General features: G+C 43.1%; 1 protein-coding gene across 4 annotated transcripts in view; it reads left to right on the top strand.

The window, feature by feature from the left end:
* The window catches only part of SFMBT2 (Scm like with four mbt domains 2), a 115184-nt gene that overhangs the window by 43595 nt on the left and 49590 nt on the right, over nucleotides 1-21999 (top strand). For all 4 annotated transcript variants that reach the window (XM_051795219.1, XM_051795217.1, XM_051795218.1 and 1 more), the window contains 3 exons: nucleotides 3979-4067; nucleotides 7248-7494; nucleotides 12998-13095. In XM_051795219.1, the coding sequence (XP_051651179.1) occupies nucleotides 3979-4067; nucleotides 7248-7494; nucleotides 12998-13095 (434 nt within the window). The remainder of the gene's footprint in view (nucleotides 1-3978; nucleotides 4068-7247; nucleotides 7495-12997; nucleotides 13096-21999) is intronic.

The following is a 21999-nucleotide window of genomic DNA, read 5'->3' as shown; positions in this document are numbered from 1 at the left end:
GGACCAGCCAGTGTGATTATGTTGCTGTCTTCATCAGGCAACCCATCACTGCTTAAGATAGAATTGCCAAAGTAACCTCAGTATAACTGGAATATCTCAAATCCTTTCTTGTCATTGGGGCTATTTGGTGCCCCACTGTGGTGACAGTCCCTTTCTGAGGTTCCATCTTCACAAACGAGCTGTGTCTGGTGAGGGAAGGGTGAGTGTGCAAAGGGGCAGTAGATTTTGGTACTTGAAGGGGATTTTATGCATTGGTGAAACTCTTCTTCCCGGTTTCGTCAGCTCCCTGGATTGCAGAGAATTAGGGATGTTTCCTCCTATGTCAACCATGCATAAATACCAGGGACTTTCTTACTATGCAGATTTCTTAACACCATTTGAGTCTGTACAGCTCAGTAAGAGCATGGATTATGGTGACGTTAATCATGCTCTTGTAAAATACTGCTTCTGCACATCACACTTTTTGTTTGGAGGGGGCTCCTTCAGAGTATTTCTCTTTGAAGGTTTGAAGGACACATTTTTTCCTCCATAGCTTTTGGCTTTTGTGGAAGGACCTACCTTCCTTTATGAAATGGTTCTCTTTGCAAGGATTTGACAAGGAGGTTTCTTCTGCTTTATTTCTTGAGTGTTTCCCCTTCCTCCCGCAGCACCACAGGCATTAGCTGAGATCCCAGAGATGTATTCAGGTTATAGAATCATAGAATAGTTTAAATTGGAAGGGATCTTGAAGCTCATCTCGTGCCAAACCCCTCTCTTGGGCAGGGACACCTTCCACTATCTCAAGTTGCTCAGAGCCCCATCCAACCTGGCCTTGAACACTTCCAGGGATGGGGAGTCCACAACCTGTCTGGACAACCTATTCCAGAGCCTCACCACTCTGCATAAAGAACTTCCTAATATCTAATCTAAACCTACCCTTCTCCAGCTTAAGACCATTCCCTCTTGTCCTATCACTACATATCTTTGCAGGAGCTTTGGTAGGAGCTCACAGAGTTCTCTTGGGAAGATGGATGTATTGAAATGTAGAGAAAACATGGATATCTGAACCTCATGGACCACTCCTGACTCACTGAAATTATTTAAGGCAGGAAAAAAGTGTTTTGAAAATAGCAATACTAGTGGAGTTTAAGTCACCGTGGAACAGGATCCTTTGTCCTGGACACCTTCCCATCCCATGGTTGGGCAGCCAGCTGCAGATGGGCTCTAAAAGCAGAGTTCTCCCAGCCTGTCTGCAGTAGGAGAGGTTCAGTTGAGTCTTCTCCACAAATGAAAATGTGAATTAGTGGTTGAAAGTTCAGTGCTTCAGTTCACAGGTGCTGAGTGTGATATGCCAGAGAAAACTGGCATTCCTGGAGATGGATGCTCAGGTTGGGCACCCAAGCATTAAACTGACAGCTATTCTTATTTATGCAGCTGATTTTCCTTAGTTTGAATATTCTTAACATTTTGCTTGGTCCTCCAAAGCTTTTACAGGTATCATGATGGTTCAGATTCACTTCATTACTACTAAAAATTAATGTTTGCGTTGTAGTGACTTGAGCTGTAGAACTGAGAAGGCTGATTGTGCTCTACAGGCACAGAAGAAGGTACAAATCCCTGTTTCTTAATCTTCCAGTGCAATTTATTGTCTCTCAGAGCTTTTCAGAGTCTCATTATCTACACTGCAAGAGCAGAATAAAATAAAGCAAAACCTTAGAAATTAGATTTGTATGGGGAGAATAGCTCTGAAACCAACCAAAAACTGAGAATAGCTTGTTGTTTTTTTGTTTTGTTTTTTTTTTTTTATCTGAGTCTAAAAAGCTGAAAACAAAGTCAGAATCTGAAAACAAAGGTCACATTGGCACTTTTGGACTTCTGAAGCCTCCAATCCAGATCTGAGTGGGGAGAGGGGCACCATCTTATTTAGATTTCAAACTGTGTGCTGACAGAGAGGAAGATCTGTGAGTTGGGCACTGCTAAGACATCTCAAACTGGGCATCTGGAAATGGAAAAACCCTGAAATCTGTTGTCAACTTCGAAAATCCCATTCCCCCCCCCCCCGACTCCTGCCAGCTTTGAAAGTTTGAACTGTGTTCTTTTCATCACATTTGTCATTCCTTAGGAGTGAAGCTCTGGCATTCAAAATTTGGCTGACAACTTCGTGGGTATGAGCCAAAATCAAGTTCAACTTGCACCTTTCTATGCTGCACCCAGTACTGTTCACAGAAAGAGGCAGAAGCCTGAGCTAGAGGGACTCTGGTCTCATTCAGTACAACAATTACTACTATCTTCTCACTGATGCCAAAATTAAGCTTATTTTCTTTATCCTGATGTAGGTGGACAAGAACTGATGATGTGTACTCAACAGGAGTGTTGAGAGACAAAGTGTCATGTCTAAACCATTTCTTCTCAGGCTATTCTTCCCTCTTAAATAATGCAAGGGACATAAATCTCCTGGAAATCATGCACAGTCAGTGCTGTAAAAGACTTAGAATGGTTCCAGGCAAGTTCAAGTGTTATTTTATGGAGGCTCAAGTCCAGCACTTCATGGTTTGGTAATTTTAAATACTTTTAAATGCACTTCTAAAGTAATTTAGAACTATGAACTGGATGTATAGTTCAAATTGGTAGAACTGGCTTTTGGGGAAGGAGCAGAAGTGAGAAATGAGGTTGAGGTAAGGTCTGCTGGGCATGGCTGCAGTCTTTATCCATGCCCAGCTGTATGGATTGCATACATGGGGGAATGGTCTTTAAACCATGTATCCAGTTTTTTATTGAGAGGAAATGTTGACATTTTCAAATGCTTGTGATTTTTCCTTTCTGTAGGTGTTGCTAAGTTAACAACATAACTATATCCCTGTTTGTTCTCTCACAAATAAGTAAGATTTTTTGGGGGAGAGAGTAATGTTTCCAATGTAATTTAATTCCCATTTACAGTCAGGTGGAATTAAAGTCTGATTTCTTGATTTCTGATTGCAAATGCACAATGCATTTGAAAAGGCATCTGTATCTCTGAAGCTGACATTTGCTGAATTACTGCCTTTTGGTGCACAACTTTTACCTGTTTCAACTGAAACTGACCCAGAATTGGAATCCTGGAGGCAACTTTTATATATTTCAGTTCAAATCTTTTAAAATTTGTGGATACATGTCCTAAAGTAACCCAAACTTACAATATTTAGCACAGAAATTACTTAGTTTTTTCTAAATGTAACAGAAGTTCCTGATAAATTCCTAAAGTCTTTCTTCTTGAAAGTGTATTGACTCAACAGCTGATATGTGATGTTCTCAGGGGTGATTTTTCTGCTTTGTGGGGAAAGCACCTGGAGTTTCTGATTTCCTGTCAAGGAATTGAAAGTTTGCACAGTTGTTTTTTTTTTTCCCCTCAGAGGTCATTACTGAACATACAAAGAGACTTTATAAATCACACCTTAGCCTTTGTGATAAGCAGGAAACGAGCAGTTACACAAGCAGTGGCCAATTTTGAATGGGAGAGATGGAAGTGATAAGCCACCGTGTTGTAAATCACTGTCAGCGACTACAGTGGAGCAACACTTTCCCTTACTTTGGGATTTAACTGTGTGCACAGGTTGCCCAAGGGTCTGGACAACAAACCAGCTTTTCTCCTGGTCTGAATTGCAGTTGTATCCAGAGGTTTAGAGCTTTTAAACCCCAAGGAGATGTTTCTAAAATCACTGAATCACTGAATGGTTTGGGTTGGAAGGACCTTAATGACCATCTGGTTCCAACCCCCTACCATGGGCAGGGACACCTTCCACTAGACCAGGTTGCTCAGAGCCCCATCCAACCTGGCCTTAAACACTTGAAGGGATGGGGAATCCACAGCTTCTCTGGGCAGCCTGTGCCAGTGTCTCCCCCCTCTCGCAGTGAAGAATTACCTCTTAATAAACATGGCAAGTCCTTTGCGTGGCATACACGTGGCAAGTCGTTGCAGTCTGCTCTGCTAAGCATTTCTTTTCTTTCCTCCTCTTTCCCCAGCAATCAAAGAGAAATACATGGACTGGACGGAGTTTCTCATCCACGATTTGACCGGCGCCCGGACGGCTCCTGCCAATTTGCTGGAAGGTGTATGTATTAGATTGCAGTTCCTCTCCATACGGTGTTGTGGTGTGAGTGCTCCAGCAGTGTTTGCTCCTGGTTTGTCTGTGTGCCATCTCACTGGGATCTGAGCCAGAACTGGCCAAAAGTCAGTGGCAACGTTGCCTTGACTCTGCTGGTTCTGCTTCTGACCCAGTGATGATGGGTAGTTTGTTTTGGCCTTTGAGTGGAGGGTGGTGCTTAGAAATCTGGGTACTCAAAAGAGACTGAGTGGGGAGGAGAGCACGTAGGGGACCCATAGGAAGGAGGATGCAGCCCTTCAGTGCCCCATTAGACCCACCAAACCAGTGACCTGAGCTTTCAAATCATCCCTGCCCCATCCATGGAAGTGTTCAAGGCCGGGTTGGATGGTGCCTTAAGCAAACTGGTCTAAGGGAAGGTGTCCCTGCCCATGGAATGAGATGACCTTTAAGGTCATCCAACCCAAACCATTCTGTGATCTTGTGACACAAGTTGGAGGAGAGGGGGTTTTAGTAGGTTGATGGGGAGCACTGTCAGGTTTATGTGTATGTGGAAGGAGCTCCCCCAAGGACATTTAGCAAGGAAGCTGGGAGAGGTGGCCTCAGGCATCAGTGGTCTGAAGAGCAGAAGAGTCTGGTTTTAGATGCACCCATAAAGCCAAGAGTCCAGTTTGTGCAGCATATTCAAGGGATGACTTGCAGTTGGAGCAGCCTCAGTGTTCCTTCAGATCCTGGACCAAAATCCCACAGATTCACCTTGATACTGTGGTACGAGAGTGCCTTTTCCATCGAGGCCTCCCCTGCTCTCATGTGAATGCAGTGGGAGCATTTGGAGAGGTGACAGATGGTCCTGCAAGAGATCATTCTCTCTGCCCCTCTCTAGGCTGAGAGTGAAGGCATACAGGTGGTTTACCTTCGTGTAAGCACTCATTTTGCCTTTCGGGAAGCAAGTCTGCATCCAGGCACCATTTTTGATCATTTTGTCCCTGATCACTTCCACCAGCTACGGCTGCATCCCTTTTCCACGTGCCTGTGCAGTATGAGGTGCCTGGCAGGGAGAACTAATAGTTTACCATTAGGGATTCCCCTGCCCACCCCCTGCCAGTCTGAGAGATGAACAGCCCTTGCACACCCCAAATAATCCGTGTCCTGCTGCATCCCCATTCCTGGACCACTCCCAGCTGGCATATGCAAGAAGCTGATGGTGTCCAACCCCCATCTCTGGTGTATTCCAAACCTCTCCTCAGGCAGAGAAAAGAGGTAGCCCCAGGCAGAAATGGAGAGAGAGAAAACGTTGTGTTGACTTGAAACAGTTTCTGACCCTCTTCTGGTGTTTTATGTGCTCAGTACTGTCTGTGTCGTGCGATGCATGTTGGCCCCTGTTGACAGATTTGCTGTTGTTGAGTGCTGCAGATTGTTGTTACTCTGTTAAATCAATATGTAGTGCTACTTTTAAACATTTTTTTTCTACATGCTGGCTATGCATATCAAGAGTTCTTGCATTATGGTAAATGTTAATATTTCATGCAAGCTGATTATTAATCTTAGCCACTCGGTTTTCGTGGGGTAAGTGACAACCCCTTGGCTTAAAATTTAGCGCACAAATCAGAGAGGCAATATTCACTTTGATACTGCCAGGGATTTATTATAATAAGTTAAATCGTTACACCATCGTTTCCTATTAAAGAATGTTTTGTTGCAATGAAGCAGTTGTGTGAGAGGAAAAAAAAAAACCCCACATTAAAGTGGATTTCTATTATATTATTAAATTTTGACGCTGCATTTTACCATAAAATAATATTTGAAGAGATTATACAGATGCTTGTAGCTTACACTGTAAAGTAGCTTATAATAGCAAATATGTTGTTCTCAGAAATATCTATTAGTCATGAAGCTGGTTAAGATTGTACGTGTAATAAGGTTTTAGAAAATTTTAATTACATTTTTTATCACATTCTCATTCTGTTGCCTGCATTTTTGGATAAAGAGAGATGTATGAAAATCAGTTGCTTCTCAAAATTCTGAATATTTTTGAAATTCAACAGGAAAAGGAACTTTTTTAAAAATAAGGCTATCTCCCTATTTTGTTTTCTAGCCACTACTAGAAAGAACCATCCTGGACTGACTCTGATTTACAGTATTAATATTTTTAAAAGTAATGTGAGAGGTTTATATTGTTTAATTAAGTAAAAGTAGGACGAACACACAGGAAAAGAAAAAAGTCCTTGTTTTCAATATATTTTGCCTTTGCTTAGCATCTCCTTTGGGGAGGGAGCAATGCTTCCAAATCTTGGGGTCTTTTTAATGCTGCTCTTAAAGCCCTGAAATCGAGACATTGCGTAAGAATTCAAACTTGCTTTTAATAAAAAATAAGAAATCTAACCAGATGTCAGAGTCACAAAACAAAAACAGAGCCCCAAAGGTGTCATTCTGTAAAGCATCTCATGGTTTTTTAATGCCTGTGGTTGGCAGCTTTGCAGGTGTAAAGTTACACCCATGTGTAAATGGTTGCAAACCCGGGATCACAGAAAATACTAAATGGAAGCAAATAACCTCAGCCACTGGGATTTCTTGGGCATGGTGGCTTGACCCATCAAATCCTGTGGGCCTTGGCCTTTGATCCTAAGACCACTTAAGCTGATCCTAAGACCACCTGCTCTTGGCTTTGAGCTTTGGAATAACCACCACAGACTCTTGGATCCGTGGCTGTGGGGAATCATTTACTCCCCACGCCGGTAGGAATGAGATAAACCCTTTGGTGGAAAAGATGAGCACACAGAGTGAAATTTCAGGGTCATGCCCAAAGTGGTCATCTTTTAGGTAAATGGCAGGGTCCAGTCCTGTGATTGGTTCTTATCAACTGCAATCAATGAGAACTTGGTTTGAAATCCTTTGAGTTGTCCAGGAGCATCCCAAGTGGGTGTGCCTTATGAGCTGTTCCACCTTTTATTATTCCTTTTTTTGTTGTTGTTGATGATGTCGATTGAGAAATTAGCACAACTGTTGTTTTCTGTTTTACTTCTGAATTTGCACTTGGAAGACATTGGGTAAAATAGAAGAAGAACAGACTGTTTGCTGATCGCTTGGATGATGGTGTGAAAAACAAAAATAATCTTCTGCTGTCATCTGTTTCCTTGAGAAGTCTTCAAATAAAGTTTAAAATAAGGAGTTTTGCTTCTATTCAAACAGCCTCTGCGAGGAAAAAACCCTGTAGACCTCATTACAGTTGATTCCTTAATAGAGCTGCAGGATTCCCAGAATCCCTTTCAGTACTGGATAGTTAGTGTGGTTGAAAATGTTGGAGGAAGATTACGCCTTCGCTATGTGGGATTGGAGGAGACTGAATCCTATGACCAGTGGTTGTTTTACTTGGATTGCAGACTTCGACCAGTCGGTTGGTGTCAAGAGAATAAATACAGAATGGACCCACCTGCAGGTAAGGAGCCTCCTAAAAATATTACCTTCCTTTTTGACGTTCACTGATGTTTTGAGATACTTGTGCAACCCGTTTCTGCTTCTCCAGTGTTCACATTGCTTTGTCAGTAGTTTCTGTCTGTGACACAAGTGGCACGTGAGAGCCATCTGATTTGGGTTCAAAGTGGGTCAGGTAAACTCTATTAAATTTATTTAATAAATTTGGTTTACTTCTAGCTCACTCCTGGAAGGATGCAGTGCCCATTCAAAGCAGTTTGTGCAGTTTTCCACCAAGAAGCAGAGCTGGTAGGGATAGTCCAAGGATATGTGCCTGTTTGTCCAGCCCTTTTCAGTGGTGTTTTAGGGGCCAGGTCTTTCTGGCCATAATTTAAGCATCCTGAGGGAGGCTTCACTGGGAGCCAGTCCTCTGCTGTCCTAATGAAGTCCTAGGTGATACCTCTCACCATATACTCACCATTTGCTTTCCCCTCAACCAAAGACCTCTTTCCAATATGTCTTTCCATGACCACACACATTTCTCTTGGGTATCAGTAGACCTCCATGAAATTTCCCAGGGCTGGAGAAAGTGTTTTGGGACCCTCACGGTCTCAATGCAGTCAGAAAGTGCAGTGAGAGTGCTGGGTTTGTCTGCCTGTCCGTGTGAAACTGCACATCGAGGGGTCCTCTGCTATAAGCTGAGAAAATCATGGAATCCTGGAATGGTTTGGGTTGGGAGGGACCTTAAAGATCATCTAGTTCCAACTCTCTTGCCGTGGGCAGGGACACTTTCCACTGGACCAGGTTATTCCAAGCCCCATCCAGCCTGGCATTTGAGCTGGCCATATAACCTTACTCCTTTGAGTAAGGGTAGATGGGATCCTTCAGATTTAAAATACCACAGATTTTTTCCCCTGCATTTTCTGCAAGGGAGCGAGGTTTTTGTAAATCTCTCAGACCATATTCAACATTGGGGGATCACAGCTTGGAGAAAAACTCTTTAGGGTTGAGTTTAGTGTTCAAACCAGCTTTAATGGGGAGGGATTGGGACTGCAGCCGAGCCAGTGTGGGATCAGAAATTGAGCCACCTTTTCCTGTGTAGGTGAACAGCTCGTGCAGGTCTGTGCCTCATTTCCATTGTGCTGTTGGTGATGTTTTACCATGAGAAATGGCAGCAGAAAGGTAGCCCTCCTTTGGGAGGATATTTCTGATGTGGCTTCTGCCCACTACACCTGGTTCAGAGAGTTCACCCCCATCCATGCAATGATCGTGCCCACAAGTTTGTCTGGGACTTGGCTCTTGAATGCTTTTTGGAAACCTGTGTTTTTCTTCACTGATAGGTAGGAATCAATGTTCCCCATCACTTCTAAATTAGATGGGAATGCAGGAGATCATGAATGTTGCTTACTCTGTAACTTTGTGTTAAAGAGGAACACTTTCCTGTTGCCTGCCTTTGAGCCCTCTTGGCCTGTATAGGTTTGGTGAATCAATAGAGAAATGGCCCTAAGGAGATTTGTGCTTCCTCTTTGTTTATTTCATTCACTTTTTACTCTTTCCTCCTTTTGTCCTTTTTTCCTCATTTTATTGTTGTGCTTCCTTCCCTATGGATTCCATACACCCCCTTCCTTTTTCTTTGCATTTTTTTTTTTCACTTGTCTTTACACTTGTTACTAGACTCTTTATTTGCTGAAGTTAAATTTCTGTAAACCAGGGAATCCCCTCTCCTGGATTAACTGCTTTTGAAATTTCTCTCTCTTGTTCTCATCTGTCTTCATCTGATACATGTTTCCTCTCCTTGGCATTTTTCTGGTCATTCAATTTTTAGTGAGTGTTGTTATTAATGAATTCAATGCCCAGATCTTCTTCCTGACTTCCATTGGCTTAAATAGGTGGTCATTACTTCACATGTCCTAAAGTTGGGTCTCATAGGAGTTTGCTGAGAAAAGACCCTTCTGGTCTGGACCCGTTTTCAAACAAGTCCTCTCCTGAACACTGCCCTTAAGGAACTTTCTTAGATTACTTCCTTCTGATCTATGCAGTTGTCAGACTCTGCACTGAGGGAGTAGCTAGTCAGAAATGGGAATCTGATGAGTTTCCATCAGGAATGCTGGTTTTTCCACTTCTGATATAGTGGAGTATATCAGCCATTTGATATCCACATAACATCTACATACTCATGAAGCAATGGATGAGTAAAGTGTATGAGACATTAAATCAGAGGAAGAAGAGAGAAAAATAGAGCCAAATGGCTGGTCTTGGGGGATCTGTTTCAAATTAAAGTATCTGGAAAAGGAATCTTGGAGCAAGCAGGCAGGGAAGCAGTAGAGAGTTATGAGGACAAGATGCTGGCAGCAGAAAGCACTAAAGAAACTCAAGGATGAAGCTACTACACAAACTGGCAAAGAATGCAGTTTCCTAAAGACCGGTGGCCAGGGATACATCCTTGCCTGCTAACATGCTTGCTAGTTACTTCTATGTTAACGAGGATTTGGACTAGAAAGACCTTTGTTTAAAAGACCTGGTGTGGACCTTCTTAGGAAGGAGAGAGTCTATGGGCAGTATGTTGGTTTTTACACACCAGGGATTAGTCTCACCTGCTGTAGTGTAGGCACAAAATACAGTTCAGCACGAGCAATTGCTTTCTCTTTATGATGGGTGGAGAAAAGGGGATGCTTGAGATGTGTCTGCATAGGTAAGATGAAATGACATCTTCATAAGCCTACTTTTCTTACTCGGGGTAAATTTTCAACTTCTGACTCCTTGGTTGATAACAGGAACAGCCTTAGACTGTATATCAAAGCTGTTGTGAATCTCCTCTGACAAGATGCTGAGGACATGCAGCTCCTCCCAAATCAGGCTGTGTGTTCCCTTGCTGTCAAACAAGGATGTTCAGTTATACATCAGTTCTGAGCCTCAGACAGTGCTTTGCCTGTCCTTAACTTGGATGCTGCATATCCACCCTCAGCTTTACTTCCCTTTATGTCTGAGCTGTGATTTTTCCCTGTTGATCCACCTTTGGGGATATGTCAGGTTGGGTTTCATCTTACAGAGCAGTTTGAGGTCAGTCTTTTGAGATGCAGAGCATCTCAGATAGAGGAGATCCCATGGATCCAAACATATACAGTATTTTGGGTAGAGAGGTCTCCTTCCTGAAACCATTCACTTCCTAACACCCAGTTAATGTACAAGAATGTGCAAGAGGTCCTTAGGGGGTTGGAACAAGATAATCTTTAAGGTCCCTTCCAACCCAAACCATGCTGTGATTCTGGCTGTCTTCTCCAAATGGCAGCTTCCAGGGACTTTGTAGGTCTCATGAGCCCATTTAACCAAAGCAAAGGGGTCATAGCTTATCTTCTCCTTCAGTTGTATATCTGAATCCCAAATGAACCTTCTTGCTAGTGAAAATTGGCAGAGGCTGCTTGACACAGAGCTGCTGATGGTCTTAGCTCAGCTGTTTATGCAGGACGAGATCATCTCATTTTATGTTACTTTCTGTTTAAAGACAAATTGCCAGTTGTTTTAATTGCTCACTACTTGTTAACCTTAATACAAATTGACACAGTACGCTTGGTTCAATTACCTGCAACCCTAGCACTTAAATAAAATGCTTTATGCTCTTTTAACCGTGCAATTTAGTGTCCATATACTCGCCAGCATAAGTGATCTGCAACTAATTAAATGCGCATATGATATTCCTTGCTGGTTATTGAAAGCACTGGAGTTGCCTCTGTATTGATGTTTGTTGACACTGCTTAAAGAAGTTGCTGCTTTTTTTCCACTGATTTTGAGCACAGTTGCCCAAATGCCACTTCTTTCTTTCCTGTGTTTCACTGCCATCAGGATAGATAATGAGGGTCTGTTTCCAGCAGGGTGGCATCAGGCAGGGTTTTCCTTAAACTCAGACCTTTTGTTGGTTGAAACAACAGGCTGGCTGCAGCATGGGGCAAAATCATATTGTGTTGAGTCTTTCCCTGTTTGGCATCATTTAAACCAGAAAGAAACAGGGCGAGTCGTTCCCCTGCCTGCGCTTCCAGTTGATCAGAGCTCCTACAAGTAAGGGAGAAGTGGAGAAACAGGGCTGTAAAATAATGAACAATTAGATAAAGAGGGCACTTCTTAACACTTGTGACCGCTGCACATGCTGCAAACAAAGGCTTGAAATCTATATTGCCATTAATAACCAGACAGCTGGGGAATTAAAAATGCTGCCCTGAAAGGTTAACATTTCCCTTTAAGGGTGTTTAAATTCATATGCATATCCTTGATGTCTGTTCTGAAGTAGGGAGATTTGATATAGTGGAAGTATAAATACATCCACTTCCAGTGAGTGATTCTGCAAATCCTGTTTTGATAAGGTCTTAAATCTGTAAAGTCCTGAGCATAAAATTCCCTTGTACCATCAGAGCAAGGTGGAAACAGTGCTTGCCAATTCCTTTTTTTTTTGTACATATTTTTTATTTCCTCCTTCGGAATTGTAAGATACAGCAGTAAATCTTTGCTAGCTAGTAAATATGTATGGTTGTTAGATGTACAGAATTTAAATGCAAATTGGGCCAAATTGAACTGTGATGTAATTGTGTGAAGCCAAACTGGCAAAAGAAAAGCTCCACACTGTTCACTCCATATCAGGTTTATTACTGAGTAAATGTTCATTTCCATTTTAATAATTGTTGAAATCTATCTACCTATCTTGTCTCTTTAAGGCCTTGATATGAATGTTCTGCAATAACTTGTTATGTGCAAGATAACAATATGTTTTCTAGGGCAGAAGTAAATCCAGTGTAATGTTCATCACAGTATTATTTCCTACATTGTTTCCTTTGATGATTCATAGTCATTTCACTGCACTGAACCATAAAGGGCTTGTTAATATAATGATTTAATAATATTAAACCTGTGTAAAGAAACTCACTGAAAGCAATGTGAAGCTGCACAAAGATGTTGCTTAAAAGTATAATGATGGAAATTCATGAGTGTGAGTCTTTGAACTGGTGTGATGCTCTGGATTGAGCGAGGTACCAAAAAAAATGTGTCTGGGTAGAGATTTAGCTGAAATGTTTCTTCCCACACATACCTTCCCCCCACCTGCAATCCTGCAATTAAAACCAAACCAACACTTTCAATGAACACAGGAGCCTTAGTAAAGATAACGTTTGTTTTGTTCACATATAACCAATATTGGCTGAAGACCTGAGGCTCCTCAAACTAGAAACCATCAAGTGTTTTGAGAAATCAAAGGAGAGTTTTTATAATACGATTCTCGTTTCTTCTGCAGTAATTGAAGGATGTGCATTTTTCTGGGTTTCACTCCAGGATATAAAACAAAATCGTCCCTCCAGTGTGTCCCTGCTAGTTGTTTTTGTGTTGAATTTATCTATGTTGTACAACTTGGAATATACACACTGTTCATTTCACTTGTACTGTCCATATGTATGACATAAGAACTTAAGTATTTCAAAAATGTTTGATCTCTAAACAGTGACCTCTTGATTTTTTATTTTTTTTTTTTATTTTATTTTTTGCTTTAGATATCTATTCTCTGAAGACTATATCTGAGTGGAAATGCGCTCTGGAAAAATCCCTTAATGATGCAGCAAATTTTCCTCTTCCAATGGAAGTGTTCAAGGTAAAAGACATACATTTTTCCTTCACTTATGGAGCCCATAATGAATAAATATCATGCAATATTTAGCAGCTTATGCTAAACTTCTGCAGGAGAGGTCTTTGCTCTAATACATAACCATGAGAGGTCACAAGTAGGGTGCTTGTATAAAACACATTTTTATGCATGGACTTTCCATTCTGATAAGTGATTTCATGGTCAGTGTTTTCTAGGGGCTGGGGGTGATCAGCAGTGATTGCTCCAGCATTATTTTTCATGTGTTTTATTCTGTTAGACCTGTGCAAAGACATTGTATACAACCGTGAAGTTGTAAGGCTGCGAATATAAAAGTTGACACAAACAGGACAGATTTCTATGAGCCTTGCACCAAAGTTTTCAACTGATCACAAGCCACAAGGCAGAGAAACCTCCTTCAGGGACCTGTAGTGGAAAAGGGAGATAATTTTATTTCCACATATTTTTTTCTTTTTCCCCTCACTCTGGTTTTTATTAGTTAGAGACGTGCTTCAGCCCTGAGGCACCAGCTTTAATTTCCCATCCAAATCTGCACTGCTGTTAATCATGATAGCTCCAGATAATCCTGATTTCTAGCTGTGCCTGTCTGGTTCCTAATACTTACACCCTCAGTGTGATGGGCAGCACGGCTGTGGGTGCAAGAGGATGCTCAGGGAGGTGTGTGGAATCACAGCTGTGCCCCACTGTCTCCTCTGTCACCTCTTACCTGGGGACCTGGTGTATCACAGTGCCCTCCCCACCATCAGTCTGAAGACCTTCTGGGTTCCTTCCCTACCCTTTAAGCAACATTGCACTGATGTACTCAAAAACATCCTGGGAATTGTTGCAGTACGTGTGTGGATGTGGCACTTGATTTAGTGGTGGCCTTGGCAGTGCTGGGTTAATGGTTGGCCTCGATCTTAGAGGGGTTTTCCAACCTAAATGATTCTCTGATTTTATATTGGAAGAAGGCATTCATCGTGCCCCATCCTGGCTTGCATGCCACCTTCACCCTTTCTGAAGGGACATGCCAGCAGCTTCCCATGAGGAATCTAGGCTCCTCACCCAGCCGAGATGCACTTAAATTAGCAACCCTAATTTGGGAATGCTTTGCTAATGGCCCAGGCAGTGGCTCACTTGCTTCCAGTGTGAAAGCTCTGCCGACTGTGTCGGCCTTGGGCTTGAATTTGGGGTTGAGGAGCCCTGTGTTGTGATGGAAATGGTGTTTGGAGAGTTTTGAGTCTCTGCCATTTATTTCATCCAGCGCCACGATTTGCCAACTCCTATTAAAGTTTGCATTGGCAGTTTGAAGATCAAAAACACATTGTGTGGGGCAGGAATTAAAATTCCGGTAGGGAATGGCTGATGCCTGTATTTTATTCCTGTCTGTATGAAAGAGTGAAGAATATTTGTGATGAGGCTCATAAAACATCCTTTTTTAAAGAAGTTTATAACTAACAGCTGTTTTGCTGCCTCTTCTCAGCATGCCAGACTTATACCCACTTATTTTAATTATTGCATGAGTGTCATAAATTAGAATTCAGCAAATCCCAGTTGCTGTGCCATGTGGTTTGAGCTTCCAAAGATGAACCTCTTAGAAGACAATGCAAAACATTGGAATGTTTGAATGGTCCAAGAGAAGAGTCACTTTTGGGCTAAATTGTGGCAAGAAGGCAGGATTAGGTCAATAGAGTTTCTTTATTTATAATGTGGAAGCTGAGCACAAGATAGGCTGAATTAAGTCTTTGGTGCAGTCTGAGCCCCTGGTGCTGGGAAGGCAGGAGGCTGAATAAGTGGTTTGTGTGTGGGCATCGCTTTATTCTGCCCATGTAGGGTGAATCAACCCCATCTTGTGCATTTTAATTAAAGAGGAAAATATGAGATCTTGTCTATGCCTGTGAGCATGGCTTCCTCTAGTAATGAGTTAAGGAAGAGCTTTAGGAGACTATATGAAAGTAAACTTGACTGATCTTGCAAAATAACCCAATATTTATGTGTGGGACCTTCAAGGAGAATCCCAGATCCTGGCAGAAAGTGTTGAATTCAAAGGTGTCTTAATAATTTCTTTTTAATTTTTTAATTTTACCTTTGCAAAGCCAGCACAGAAGTAATGTTTCTTCATGGTGCCTTGGGCTCTGTGCTACTGTAGCTGTCATGTGTTAGATGAGATATAAAACACAGAGTTTGACAGCTGGCAACTCTTAAAGACCTTCTGGAAAGATGGGAATGTTTACTTTGGCAGACATGGTAAACTGCGCACCGAGGGGTTACCTTCTGCCTTTCCCACATTTCCCTGCAGAATTCCATCACTGAGGAGAGCATAGTTGTGTGCTTGGTCTACATGAGCAGTCCTGAGGGTGAGCATGTACATATTTGGCTGGGTTACAGCTTTAGCTTCTGTTGTCCTTAGAGCTGTGCATGACTGGGCAGTGACATCAAACTGGTCCCAGGAGCTGCTACTGGGAAAGCAGATTTGTGTTTGTTGTGTGAGAAGTGGCTCCTCTTCAGGGTCTGTCAGCCCACTGCTGCTGCCAGTGATGATGCTCTTTGGTTTTGGTGTTGGGTTCTGCCTTGAGAACTCATAAACCACGAATTTGAGCCTGAATTACCAATGCTCAGAAGTGTGGCAAGGCTGAACTTGGCATGTGGTGGTCTTCAGCAGCAGATCCAAAAATCCCTTACAAAAGCACAACTCTGATGCCCCTTGGCATCCAAGGAGAGGACACCAGCCACCAGGCCACACGAGCCGGTTGTAAAAATCAGGGAGAAAGCTGCATACAGGATTTTCTTTTTTTTTTTCCTTTTTTTTTTTTCCCTGGTGCTATTTTACACTTGGCCATATGTTGAACGTGTTTGTAAAATGCTTTAGGATCCTTTGAGAAGGAACGTGATGTTCAACTGCCAGAAAATGCTGCTATTATGCAGCTACTAAACATAGTGTTTTGCAAACTGCACATCCTGGAATAATTTTTTCTCTTCACAAAAGCTTTTTTGCAGCACACCTGCTACTTTGTTGTTCCGCTCTTTTCAGAAAACATGTTGATCCTTAACAGAAAAATAAATGCAGGCAGGATTTTCAAGGGTGTCTGAATGGTTTAGGAGCACAAATCCTTCCAAAAGGACACAGCCCAAGGAGATGTGTCCTTTGCTGTTATCTGCTTTCATTTAAGGGTGCTGTAGGGATGCCCCGTGGTCGGTTAAGTACCAGTTATAAATGATGGCTTAGGCTTCAGAGGTCACCTGAGAAAATGGCCAGGGCTTTGGATATGAAGTGTGCTCAAACCAGGGCCTGATTTCAAGTTAAATGTGACAATTTCAGTGATTTGCTTCAGTGCTGACATTGCTGGTGCTCTCTAAAAGGGAGCCATGCTCCCAACTCACCTTCTAGCCCTAATATTACGAATAAGTCGTATTTTAGAGTTATAGCCAAGTAGTTTGTGTAAGATGAATGCTGGACAGAGATCATGGGATTTAGTTTCCTAGAGAGAGGCCCACAGCGTGCTGGGGATCTTCTCAGACATCCCATTATGCTTTCTCTGATCTCCTGTGCTGTATCTGTGGGTCCTGTGCAGATGTCATGGATCCTCATGTGTCTTTCAGCTCATCTCAGACACCTCTGTTTGGGCAACTAAACCCTATCCAGGATTTGGGGTGCTCATCATCTTTCCATAGGTGTTGCATATGGGCATCCTATTCCAAATTGCCCCCAGCTGTTGTAAGTGTCTGGCCTGGATGGAGCTGTCACTCCCCACATCTCTAACCTGAACTCTGTTAAATAATTGGTGCTTAGGAGGGAAGGGTGTTATCTAAGACAGGTGGCAATTCCTGATGTATAGCCTTTTGTCTCATTCCTCTTGTCTCCACCCTCTGCTCCTCCTTGCCTAAAGTTTTTGTGTGTTTTTTCCAGCCTGAAATTTTTCTCTCTCTACCAAAAATACCTCTACACTATGCCCAGCCCCTGTGCTCCTATTTCTAACAGGAGCTTTTGGATGTTTCCTGTTATCAGTACTAATTAATGGCAAGACTAATGATATGGAAGGAATCAGCTGGGACAAATCTCTCCCAAGGAGACTGATGGAGGGACCACCCATCACCCAGGCAAGAGCTGCCCCCCTGAAATTCGTGGTGGAGTGGTGGTTCTAGTTCTACACTCAAAAGTATGAAGACAAATATTAAAAAAGATCCCTTCCCTCCCTCTAAAACATAATTTTTCCATTGGATGAATTATGCATTTTAGTAATAAGAATGAGATTGACTATTTCTGAAGACCGATTCCCCCTCGCCCCCCCAAAAAAAGGAGGACAGCATCTCTCAGGTTTTAAATAAACATTTTGCGTGTTTTAGGGCTTTTTCTTCCAGTACTTGTCATTCTGGAAGAGTTTGAACCTAAGTTAGAGAAACCCAAGGGATACTTTCTGCTCAGAGACAAATCCTGACCTGGCTGTATGAACGGGCTTGAAGTCCAAGAGGGTTTTTTCTGTCTCCATCCAGCCCCTAATAGACGGGCACGTGCCGATGCAGCAGCTTAAAACGAACGTGCTTTTGGTTTCGCTTGGAAGCCAAATCCCAACATAAGCAATCCCGGGCTCCTTCATGCACCGGTGGCTTGGCTGGCCCTCGCTCCACACGCTGTGCTTTAATAGCCTGCGAGTCGCCATGTTGTTTGCAGGCTGCCAGATTATTTATACTCCATCTGCTCTTCCCCATCCGTGGATTTGCCAGCCCTTTTCCATGGCTGCGATTCGCCGGGCTGGGAGACGTGCGTGGTGTCCCAGTCCCTCTGTTGTTCCGCTGCCTTTTGACCCACTCCTGTCTCAGCTCCTTAAAGCTATTTCTCTTTGTAAGACCCAATCACCATCATTGGGAGAATACCACAGAGGTCCTTACAAACATAGCTGCCTTCACAGCTCTTGGATTAAGGATGTCTGTAGTACCAAGGATGAGAGAATGAGTCTGGTGGTACCTCTGTGGGCCAGGGAACAGTTTTTACCTCTGAGCAGCTCCCTCCTGACCATGGGCTTTGCAAGGATGCGGATGGGGAGAGCAATCCAAGGAGGTGAGCAAAGCCAAGCCCTGCCTGAGATGCCCCTAGGGTCTGTTTGGCAGCACCATATGAAAGTCAGGCTTGGATGAGAACTACCAGACACAGTTCAAGCCAAGCAGATGGGCTGAGTGAGGAACAGGTCCCTCAGCCCTCCTCATCCCTCTGGCATGTGGGGTTTTCTTTCTCCGTTACACGCTGGGGTCTCTCAGGATGGGAGAGAGGTCAACAAAAGAGCCTAGTTTAGTTTACTTACTGCACCCAGGCTCTGTGTGGGGAATTTGTGCATGACAAGTTCTTACCTTCCGTGTCCTTGGGCGGTGTTTCCCATGAGAAGGGCTAATGCGCACCTACAACCAGCATCTGCTCCCATTTAGGGGGTGGATGATAGCTAAAAGTCATCCATTTAGGGCATTTTTCAAGGGCATGTAGTGATAGGACAAGGGGTAGCAGCTTAAGACTGAAAGCGGGTGTGTTTAGATGTCAGGAAGAAATTCTTTACTGTGAGGGTGGTGAGGCACTGGAACAGGTTGCCCAGAGAAGCTGTAGATTCCCCTTCCTTGGATGTGTTCAAGGCCAGCTTGGATGGGGCTTTGAGCAGCCTGGTCCAGTGGGGGATGTACCTGCCCATGGCAGGAGAGTTGGAATGAGATGGTCCTAAGGACCCTTCCAACTCAAACCATTCTATGGGTGTCTTATTCTATGATTTACAGGTGAATGAATTTCCTCAAAGAAAGCAAAAGCCAGCTTTGCTCCGTAGCCATTTTTCAGAGTGGTTGCAGCCCACAGTGTGCATTGAATTGGTTCCTGATCCTTCTCTAACAAATTCCTATTGATTTCTTAATGATTCCTGCCATGATGTTACTGAGGGCAGACTCAGTCCCTCTTCACAGTCGAGGTGATGCCTTGATGTGCGTGAGAAGAGACACTGCTGGTTTCACTTTGAGCTCTCAAATAGGTGTTTCCCCACCTTTCGGTTTGACTTTCCCACCTGTGAAATGGGACCTGTGCGTGTGACACAGCCAGGTTTCGATGGCAAATGCTTGTGGATGTCTTAAAACCCAAACCAAACACACCAAAAAACCCCCGAGTGGATGCATATCTGTCTCTCTTACCTCTGCTGCCCGTGCTGAAGCGGAGCAGGCGCTGCGTGGGAGGGGATCTTTGCCCTAATGCCATCTGCATCGGGCCGAGCCATACGGAGAAGGTGTATTTGGATTTCAGCTGGCTACTCTGCAATGTTGCTGTTTCTATGGTAACTATTTTTTATTCAACAAGCGGAGCTTAAAATCCGTAGGGCTGAATTCGATCCTCGGCAGAAGCATCTGCAGTTTTTGAGGGGCTCTTCAGTAGGTGCAGTTTGTAGCTGGCTCTCATTACTTCAGGGTCACGGTGTCTTTGAAGCCTCCCTCCCACCACCCTTTTCCCTTCATCCCACCCCACATCTCTACACTTTGGTCTCCCTCTGATGGCTCTTATCAAAACAAGGGACAGTTTGAGCGGGTTGTGTCGTACCAGGGCATTTCTGTCTCCCTGCAGAGATTGTACCTTCAGGGCAAATTGCTCCTTGTTTAGCCAAGGAAGTTGATGAATCTCAAACGAGACTGATTCATCTGCAAATAATGCGAAGGATTGCATTTGGTAGGGTTTCTTTATTTTTTTCTTTTTTTTTTTCTCAATTAAAAAACAAATGCCAGATTCCTGTAGAGGCAGTTTAACCACTGCTATTATTGTGTTTGTGACTGGTTACCACACATGAGCTTTGTGATTAAAATTAGGCTATTAGAAACAGCCAGTTTCTTGGAGAATTAGAGAAAACACTGAGCGGAAGCGATTTCTTTGAAAACAAAAACTGAATCAACTAATATGTTCCCAGTCATATCAGATGGGCCCTGCTTTTCTGTGTCTTTTAACAGGGCAAAACAGGAGAGATGGGGCTGAAGGCAAGAGCATTTCACACTCTTAGAGTTGGTGGGGATTAAAGGAGGCTCAGGTCAATAATTTATTAAAGGCTCAGTGTTTCTAATCAGCCTCTCAACCTTGCAACTTTTCAGCATTCAGACTTAGTTCTGAATTTTGCATGAAGTTGTACTTTTATAATTTGTGTGGATCTGACTGTCCTGGACCAAAAGAGCCCTGACTTTTAGAGCATTTGAAAATCAGCCTCAAATTTCAAAATGTGAGAGGAGAGCCTTTTGCTCTTATCTATGCACTGTATAAGTTGCTGGGTTTAAAATGAGATGATTCCAGTGATCTTGAGCAGAATGGGTTAAAAATGAGGATTTCACAATCTGAAGTTGATGCCCTTCCTTGTATTTGGGGACACAGCTCAAGCAGCAAGCTCACAGTGCATCTTCCCTGAGTGTCACAGACAAAAGCAGCTTAGCCAGGCCCCCCTGCTCTATCAGCTCTACCCAGTGCATTGTAAAATAATCTGTGTTCCACTCTCGTGACATGGACAAAATTGAGTTTATTTACACTTAAATTACCTTTGTTGAGCAGAAATACTCAGAAGCCACATCTAGCAAGATACTTAAGTAGCAGGACAGACAAATGACTATGATGATTTTGAAACACCACTTTTTGAGTTCAAGACCTAAAGCCAATGCTTATTATTAGGACTTCAGCATGTCACCCACACAGGTACTTCCCTAAAGCTTATCTGCATCCTTAAGAGCTGGAATGCTGTTCTAAATCTGTGGATCTCTTTCAGAATGATCTTTAGGCTCCCAATTCACCTGACATTTCTGAAACCTGCACCACGTTGATTTGTTGTACTTTTTGTGGCACGATTTTTGTCTTTGCTGTAAGGAACTCCCCTGCATCCTTGTTGATTGTTGATCCAGTTTACTTGGCTGCTCTCCAGCAGTTCAGAGGGTATTTCCATCACCTGCTCAGGGCTTGTGAACCCCAGGACAGGCAATCTGCTGGTTGCAGAGTCACAGAATCATTGAATCATTTAGGTTGGAAAACACCTCTTAGGATCATTGAGTCCAACCAGTAACCCAGCACTGCCAAGCCCCAGCACTAAATCACGTCCCCACGTGCCATATCTGCATGTTTTTTAAATTCCTCCAGTGATGGTGACTCTACCACTTCTCTGGGCAGCCTGTTCCAACACTTGACATCCCATTCAGTGAAGAAATTTTTCCTCATATTCAGCCTAAACTTCTGTGTGGTCAGTGAGGCTGCTCCTGCGTTGAAACGCTGACTTCCAATGGGAGTAAAGATTCACCATCCACAAGGCTATAAAATGCTCTAACTGGTCCAAAGTATTATTCCTATTCATCTCCATTTCAAAGAAAATTGAAGCTCACTTGGAGAAGTTGCTAGAAAATCGTGGCTGGTGACATCCTCGTTGGTGGCGTTGGATGCCATGAAATGGCAGCAAAGGGTCGAATTCTGCCGCCCACAATCATTTCAGGCATTTCTTTTGTTCAGCTGCAGAGCCTGGCAGGGACCAGGGGAAAGTCTCACCCCTCCAGTCCTCTTCTTGTAGCTGCTTTTATTAAACAGGCGTCATTCCTGTCAAAGTGAATAAAGGGAAGAGAGAGCAGTTCATTATCCAGTGTATCACTTTGAGTCTAATACTAATTAAAAGCTTTGCCATCACTTCTGTGGAACCTATTCTTAGAAATTATGTAAATTAATTGGAGTTTTGAAGAGGAGCATATGCCAAATCCTAAGTAATTCCCTGCTGGCTGAGGCAGCTCCAGCGCTGGAACTAGAGAATGGCATCAGGATCTTTTTTTTTTTTTCTTTTGTGGCTGCAAAAATCTAAAACTGCTTCCGTAAATTTTGATGCTTCTCTTTAGCAAATATACAAGACAGATCAAATATCCAGACCCTGACCATTTTCCAGAGAGGTACAG

The sequence above is a fragment of the Manacus candei genome, unplaced genomic scaffold, assembly GCF_025592945.1.
Source record: "Manacus candei isolate 608988 ecotype Guabito, Panama unplaced genomic scaffold, ASM2559294v1 h1tg000042l, whole genome shotgun sequence".
Lineage (NCBI taxonomy): Eukaryota > Metazoa > Chordata > Aves > Passeriformes > Pipridae > Manacus > Manacus candei.
This window is presented reverse-complemented; position numbering and strand designations above follow the sequence as displayed.